General features: G+C 32.3%; 1 protein-coding gene across 1 annotated transcript; it reads left to right on the forward strand.

Annotated features, from left to right (window-relative positions):
- Positions 1–2,616: 2,616 nt before the first annotated feature.
- On the forward strand, positions 2,617–8,199 carry LOC105778125 (protein LIKE COV 2). The gene is made up of 7 exons (XM_012601731.2): positions 2,617–2,872; positions 3,559–3,611; positions 3,704–3,813; positions 4,340–4,507; positions 6,177–6,274; positions 7,389–7,515; positions 7,888–8,199. The coding sequence occupies exons 1-7, from the start codon at positions 2,750–2,752 to the stop codon at positions 7,986–7,988; spliced, it is 780 nt and encodes a 259-aa protein (XP_012457185.1). The 5' UTR covers positions 2,617–2,749; the 3' UTR covers positions 7,989–8,199.

Below are 8,199 nucleotides of genomic sequence, written 5' to 3' on the forward strand. Positions count from 1 at the left end.
AACCAGATCAACTCCTCTGCTCAACTCATCACCCCCATTTCACATGCCTCAGGAACTCCTATTGGTTTAAACTCTACCCAGACTCTTTTTCCTTCCACCCTTATAGGAGCCCCTCTATAATATGCAAGTATCCTTCTCCCCGCCCTTTGGTTTCCAACCTTGTCAATCTCGTTGCACCAACATGAACCATTTCTTCAGCTGCTTTGTCTCCACCAGTTACAACAATGCCTTAACCACAACTTCGTGTGTCCCTTATTGGACCCTTGGAACATATAACCAGCTGTTTGCAAGAGGCTATAACTTGTCTCACAACCACGTCTGCTCCACCAACTATGACCCCCACTCCTTTGGACCAAGGTTCTCACCAACATGTGTCAGGTCTTCAGCCTCATGTCTCAAAAACTCCAAAAAAGTTCCAACGCTTGAAATAGCAATTTCCCCAACAGGACTGTTACTTTTTAAAGAACAAGCATGTTAGAATTGAGTGACCCGAATCCTTATTTAAATAAAATAAAGTGGTAAAATAAAATAAAAGTAAAATCCATATAGAACTACACTTCTTTTATTTTATTTTAAAATAAGGTTTTTTAAACCTTATTAAACTTCATATATTTGATATTGATTAGAATAAGTGCTTCAATCTTACTACACTCTTTCTATTAAAATATGGTTTTACAAGCTTATAGATAGACATAGTCTACTCCTATTGTAATCATTCGAATTCAACATAGTGAATTATCTTCTCTTCTGGCTGTGGTTTTTTTCCCGAAAGGGTTTCCACGTAAAAATTTGTGTTTTTGTTTTTCTTTCTCTTTTTTCCTTGCGATACATTATCATTACCGATGTTTTATTTTTTCACAAAGAAGAAGAACAACACCTCCTTGATCAAAGGAACACCTAGAATGACCAGCTTACTACTGAGCTGAGAGTTGCACAAGAGGCTCCTAGGCGAGAAAACTCGTGTCATTAAGAAGATGAAGCTTAGTCTACACTCCTTGGAGAACGCGAACATAATAATTTGAATGACCTTTATAGGAACAATGCTAACCTCCCAATACTATCTTAACATTTCTAGGGCAACAACAACATTTTTGTAGAAGAACAACTCAAAGCCTTCAAGGTGGAGCTGATGTAGGAAGTAAATGGAGGAAAACAAATGAATCTGTTTGGAATTACTCCAACAAATTGTTGGCTCTAGAAGTCCTCGACAATCATATCTTGGCATCCTTCAAGTTCCCAAAGTTTTTGTACAATGGATCAGGGGATTCAAAGGACCATTTAGCCTGATACAATAATCATATGAACATGTTAGGAGCACCAGATGGAGTTAAATGTAAAGCCTTCTTTATGACCCTCTCACAAACAGCTCGATACGAGTACATGTTGCTTCTTGGAGGTTTCGTCCACTCTTTCAAGCAACTAGCTGGACAATTCTTTAATTGTTCTGGCCAAAATGAAATTCCAACAATCCCCAACTTATTTGATGACCATCTGTCAAGAGGCAAATGAGTCCCTCCGTGATTATGTCAAAAAGATTTAGTGTCGCCACTATGATAACAAAGGAAGACACCAACGAATGGGCAATTCAAGCTTTCATTGCCAGAACAACCCATCAACATCTCAAATACATCATCGTCATCATCATCATCATCAAGAATCCCCTGAGCAAACTCTCCGACCGTTATGAAATAAATAAAAGTTCAAAACTCATCCTTAATATTTTTACATAATTTCATAAAAGCTTTTTACTTTTAGTTTATTAATATAAGTTACTTTTTCATAAGTTTATTAAACAGATTTTATTTCCCCACAATTAAACATATTGTCTTCATTCTTTCAACAATAATTTTGTATATTTACCTATATTAGATCTATAGATCAATATTCCACACAATAGTTATATCACTACAGATTTTAAGGGTTTAATTTTAATAATTTAATGCCTCAACATTAAAGTGTATAATATATTCAAAATAATACAAGTATTCTATATTCCAAAAAACAACTATACACCTTCAAAAAAAATATTTACACTCAACCTATACATTGTATACTATTTATATTTATACTGAGCTATAAGTTGAAAAAGGAATGTTAAACACAATCTAAGATTATATTTGTTATTATAAAAAATTATATTTATTTTTAAAATTTAAGAAAAAAACTTATAGCTCTAGTTTTAGATTTAATAAAACATGATTTATGTTTATTTGAAATCTGGTATATAACTGGATATTTTTAATAAATTTATTATAAAATATAATTAAACTATTCAAAATTAGTAAATACTTCTTTAAAAACATTTTAGGTTTAAATTATTGGTAATAAATTATATTTTATAAAATTAAATAAATAATTTTAAGATTATTTTTCATCTTTGATCTGCATCTCAATCGTTCCTCAATGCGAAATCCCGAGTGAGCGGGAGCGAAGGCTGTTATCTGGGACCATGACGCCAGAAAGAAATTGAAGATAACATTTCATTAAAGGTTGTTTTTGTATTTATAATTTGTTTTCTCTATGCTCCTATTAATGAAGAAGAGAAATGGAAGCCGCCACGTGCAATTGCTTTAGATACAAATCTTGGCTTTAAAAATTTATAATATAATGAAGTGTACTTTAAGTGTTAACTACTAAAAAGGAAAAATCAAAATCCTTTATTTTCTCTCAGATCCTAACTTCCAACTTCTCTCCCGTCCCAAGGGTCAAGATTTTTTCTCACTCACAACAATAAGAAAGAAAATAGGAAATGGCAATGGCGGAAGAGAAAGAATCAACGTCGATTCCACTGAGTCAAGCCGAAAATGGTAGTACCGACCCCGAAGATCCGGCTAAGTCTCCACCTAGCTCCCCCAATTCCTCCACTCGCAAGGTTTTTTTTCGCTTTTAAATTTAGGATCAATCACTGAGTTTTCAGATCTTCGGCTTCCTCTTGAGATTAACTGAATCGTCTCAAATAATGTACTTTGTGACTAACCACAAATAACATGGGAAGTGAAAATTGTTAATACAACTCAAGTTTTTTCATTCTCTCTTATCCAGTGTGTTTAATTGCTATGAACTGGTTGAGTTCAAAGCAGAAATTTTGTTGTTTTTTGAATATCTCCGCCGATAGGCTTCTGTTTAAACAAAGGAAAATCTTGAACTGATTATGTTTTTAGCTATTTGAGTGTCAGAAACTAATTGACAACAGTGTATTAGGAGGATGGGAATGCTAAGGAGTTGGGATGCATGTTTGCGGTTTAGAAAATACTGTGAATTTGAATGACCTGTATGATGGAGTGCTTTCAAGTTCAAATTTGTTCATTTTCCTATGTTGAAATCATTTATGGAAATTCAAGTGCTCTAATTTTCGAGGAATTTAAATATTTTTCAAGTCATTGTAATGAAAGATTCAGAGTTTGACTACAATAATAAATATGTGCTAGTTTCAATGAATTCTTAGAAAGAATGGCAGCGATGAAAGAACTTTTAGAATCTTACTTCTGCGCTGATAATGAATGAAAGGGATTCAAATCTATTTTTAAGTCTGAAATTAATGTTTCAATGATTCTTCAGGCATGTTGTTTTGTTCTCCAGAGTTGGTTCTCGAAGAAGTTCATGACTGGATGGTATTAAGCTTTGGTATCTTCCGAAAGTTTTCATTTCTCTTTGTTCCTTGTGATATTTCAAGACTGACCATGTTTAACATGAAAAATTGCAGCGTGGTCCTTTTTCCTGTTGCAGTTACATTTTTCATTACTTGGTGGTTTATTCAGTTTGTTGATGGTTTCTTCAGTCCATTATACGAGCGACTTGGCGTTGACATATTTGGTAATTCCATCTGTATCACTCATGGCTTTGATGTTTGTTGAGTCTTCAAGTGTTAGTAAGTTTGAGTACTTTCCTCCTATTATCAATAAATAACTATGCTTCACTCTTATCAACTCCCAAAATTCTTCATAATTTTCAAATATTTCATTTAAAAAAAAACCAGCTTATAATCGTATTAAGTTTTATAAAGAAATTTAAAAAAAGATAGAACTCAAGATAATCATTATTAAGGTTGTTCACTCCATAGTGATTAAGACTGCTGCTAGAAGTTGTGGCCTGAGGTTTTAGGGGTATCGTTGTTTCCCTTTTCCTAAATATCATCAAAACATTTATGATTTGTCTTAACATTTTACTTAGTAAATTTTATGATCTATTTGACATGATTATTTATTATCTGGTTCATTCAAAACATACTGCTTCATCAAAGAAAAACTTCTTTCTCTTCATTCTTGCATTGTTTGCAGATTTCTTTAGTGATTTTTGTGCTCTGAGCAATCATTGTCTTAGCCACAGTTTATATTTGCAGGACTGGGATTTATCACATCCCTGCTCTTTGTCTTCTTTGTTGGTGTTTTTGTTTCATCATGGATGGGAGCTGCTGTTTTCTCAGTGGGAGAATGGGTCATAAAGCAAATGCCCTTTGTTAGGCATATATACTCAGCCTCGAAACAAATAAGTGCTGCAATATCTCCAGGTTACACCTAATTAACTTGTATATTAATATGATTTTTACTCTAAATTTAGTTAAACAATGATTTGCATTCGCTTAAGTATAAACTGCTTTATCGACTTGGAATTAGTCTAGTGTGTTACCGTTTATAATTTTTTTGATGATTCAGAATTCAGAAAATTCTTCCCAATGTTTTTAGAATCGGACCGGTGGTTGAACTGGACCAATTCAATTAAAAAATCCTTAAAAATTCAAAATATTAAAAAGTACTTTTAAAAAAGCTTAATTCTTGATTTAGCGTCTAAAGTATACTCATTTTCCCACTTTGGTACCTAAACCTTTTTTTTGTCCAAATTGGTACTTAAAAGTACACTCACTTTCCAATTTGGTACATAAAGTATGTCTCGGTTATATTTTTTAATCCATTTTTTGACAGCGTTAAAATTTTTTTTATAATCAATCACAAAATACCAAGCGGTGTCTTTATGTAAAAAACAAATATTTTCTTTTATTAAATGTATATACATATTAAAAAATATAAAAATTTCAGAAAATATATATAAAATCTAGAAAAATAAAATATAAATTTTGAAAAGTTTATAAAAATAAAATTTACAAAAGAAAACGATAATTTAAAAGAAATTAGTTGAAATTAATAATATTATTACAAAAATGTAAAAAATTGTAAAAACTATAAAAAATTGTAAAAAAATATTTTTAAAAATTTTAAAATAAAATATTTTTATAAAATTCTAAAACATACAATTATAAAATTCTAAAAGGTTTTTGAATTTCAAGTTTTAAATTTAAATACCTACTTTAATTTTTATAACATTTTCAATTTTCATATATTATTTTTAATTTTAAAATTTATAATTATATATGATTTTTTATGTTTAATCAATATAATATATATAATATTAAAAATAAAAAAGACCACATGGCGTGTTCTAATAGCGCCACGTGCCTGGTCAATGGTTGGTCAAAGTAAAAAATGTTTTTTAATATTTAAATATTTAAAATTATAATTTTTTAGTTTTTAATTTAAATGTAATTTTTTTTGTTTTAAATAAACTTAATTTTCATGTGGCATTTTTTCATTGGCCAAAACATGCCACATGGCTCTTTTTCATTGGCCAAAGTTGCCTAACAAAATTTTCTAATGTTCGCTACAAAATGGACCAAAAAGAGAGGAAATTGATACTTTAGGTATCTAATTGGGACAAAATAAAGTTTAGGTACCAAAGTGGGAAAATAGGTATCCTTCAGGGGCTAAATTGTGAATTAAGCCTTTTAAAAAAGACCCGGTTCAACTGGTTTTTTTAGCCAGTTCAACCGCTCCATTCTGGCTCTTGGTCCAACCTGTTGAATGCCATTCTCTAGACTAGTACCCCGGCTGGTTCCCATTCCGACCAAACATCATTGCTTCCTCCTGTTGGTAAATGTCGAATTAATTATCCAAGGGATTTTAAAGAAATTTTGCTATATTTGCACAAGTAAGTGACTCAATTTGGTTTATGTGTTTTGCGAATATATACATTCTGCTTCTAAGTTTGGTAGTTCAAGGGTCAGTACTCCACTCGTATCCTTTAAAGAAATATTTACTATATGGTCATATCATTTCACAGCTTGGCAACTAAGGAATTTTCAATTTTGCTTGAAACACACAATGACTTTATCCTGGTTCTTTTAGATCAAAATACTACAGCATTTAAGGAGGTGGCTATCATTCGTCATCCACGTGTAGGTGAATATGCGTTTGGCTTCATTACATCTACTGTCATCCTTCAGGTACTATTTTTAATTTCATCTCTTCTTTTCAAAACATGCATTGTTTTTCCATGTATACCATTTCAGCTTGACATGCAATCATGGATTATTCAAGGGGAGTTTAAAAATGTAATTTACCTCTTCTATGCCTGCGAAATTGTTTTAACATGAAAAGAATATTATCAAGGGTTTTATTAGGGTAAATAACACTTCATAAAACAACTTGGCATGAAAAGGTCTCTTGGGTGCCTATCAAGTTGGGTGTTTATTACGTTCTCTTAGCGTATTTCTGCTCTAGAGGAATGGGGTTTGATGATATAATCTGCATTTGTTCACATTAGTTGAAGATATCATTTTCTCTAGCTGGTAATCAAAATTTTCAAACAAATGCATTCTGTGTGATGGCTTGCTTATTTTTCAAATGATCCTTTTTGAAGGAAGTTTGTATTGTATGTCCAAGGATTCTGAAAGAGACTTATTTCCCTGAAGACCTTAAACCTTTATTGTCAATCCAAAATCTTTACTGTTGCATGTATAAAATGAACTGCATTTGACAGCCAACACATATGTGGATAGACTCATGGACATCCTCGTATCTTTGAAAGGCCACCTTTGTCTATGGGAGAAGAGCAGGGCATAACCACCACTACTGGGAGAGAGAACACTAACCTTAATTTCTCATTGGTAGAATTTATGCTTTCTGTGTGTGGGGTGGAATGTCTTTGGATGGATGGATGGGTGGGTAGGATGGGTTGTGTGTTCGATTAATTAAAAATATAAGAATGTGCCTTATGCATTAATTCCAGCACAATCTTCAGTTTAGTAAATTTCTAGTCTTAGGGAAGATGGTTCATCCCTTTCTAGTTTGATACTTGATAATCTAGTTTGCTCTGTAACAGACTTGGTCACAGTCATGGAAGACACAAAATGCCCATTAATGAATGGTTTTCCTAACTTTACTTGGCTATATGGTTTGCAAAACTTGTTCTTGTGACTCCATTTGAATGAACATTGCTTATCTTGGTTAAAATTTTTGAGTCATGTAATAGCCAAATTCTCCTTTAAGGAATTTTTGCTTTTTCCCCTACAAGGTCTTTTAGTGGTTCTGCTTGTTGATTGTGTATTTGTATTGTAGAGAGAAAACGAAGATGAAGAGCTATGCAGTGTTTTTGTCCCAACAAACCATCTATACATTGGTGATATCTTCCTAGTGAACTCCAAAGAGATCATAAGGCCAAATCTCTCAATCCGAGAAGGCATAGGTATGTTTGTATTTTACTTGGCGGTTTTGTTGTTTGTATATGCCATAAAGAGCTTAACTATAGAAAACGATTTGTATATGGTTGAGATTAAGGCTGCATTGAACTTACATGACATCTTAGTGGACCTTTCATTTACTCTTGACATAATCTAGTATTTTTCATTCAGTCATTCGTGTATGTTAGGGTGTATATAGAGAGAGGGGGGTGGATGGAAAATATAATATTCTTTATGGATATATAAATAGATTATTTAAAATGACTTTGTTTCTTAGTTCCATACTCTTATGGACAACCTGTGATTGTCAGTTTTACTCCTTGGACGCTTCAATCATTAACCATGTATCTTCATTGTTATTCTTTATTTATGTGCAGAGATCATTGTTTCCGGAGGAATGACAATGCCACAAGTAATATCTCCCCAAGAAAGGGTTGCTCGGCCAAATGAAAGAATCCCAATGAACAGAATGGTGTAATACAATACAGAAGAGGAACAATGTAAGGTAGCTCAATATGATTTACTTTGATTCACTGTTAAGGTTGGTGGACAGCATGCTATGCTGGTATTAGGTTGTTAACTTTGTTGATTGTTTATACCTATCATTTTCTGCTATTTTGTAATTACCTAAGCATTAGCTTTGACTTTGCGTCTCTCGCCTTTTCTTGTTAGTGTATTTCTTTGTTGCA

Source organism: Gossypium raimondii, chromosome 10 (genome assembly GCF_025698545.1).
Source record: "Gossypium raimondii isolate GPD5lz chromosome 10, ASM2569854v1, whole genome shotgun sequence".
NCBI lineage: Eukaryota > Viridiplantae > Streptophyta > Magnoliopsida > Malvales > Malvaceae > Gossypium > Gossypium raimondii.

Excerpts from the sequence above, each read along its gene's own strand:
- LOC105778125 (XM_012601731.2), top strand. The coding sequence starts at position 2,750 with ATGGCAATGGCGGAAGAGAAAGAATCAACGTCGATTCCACTGAGTCAA. Across the intron at positions 4,508-6,176 it reads AAGTGCTGCAATATCTCCAG|ATCAAAATACTACAGCATTT; the intron begins GTTACACCTAAT and ends TGGTTCTTTTAG. Across the intron at positions 7,516-7,887 it reads CTCAATCCGAGAAGGCATAG|AGATCATTGTTTCCGGAGGA; the intron begins GTATGTTTGTAT and ends ATTTATGTGCAG.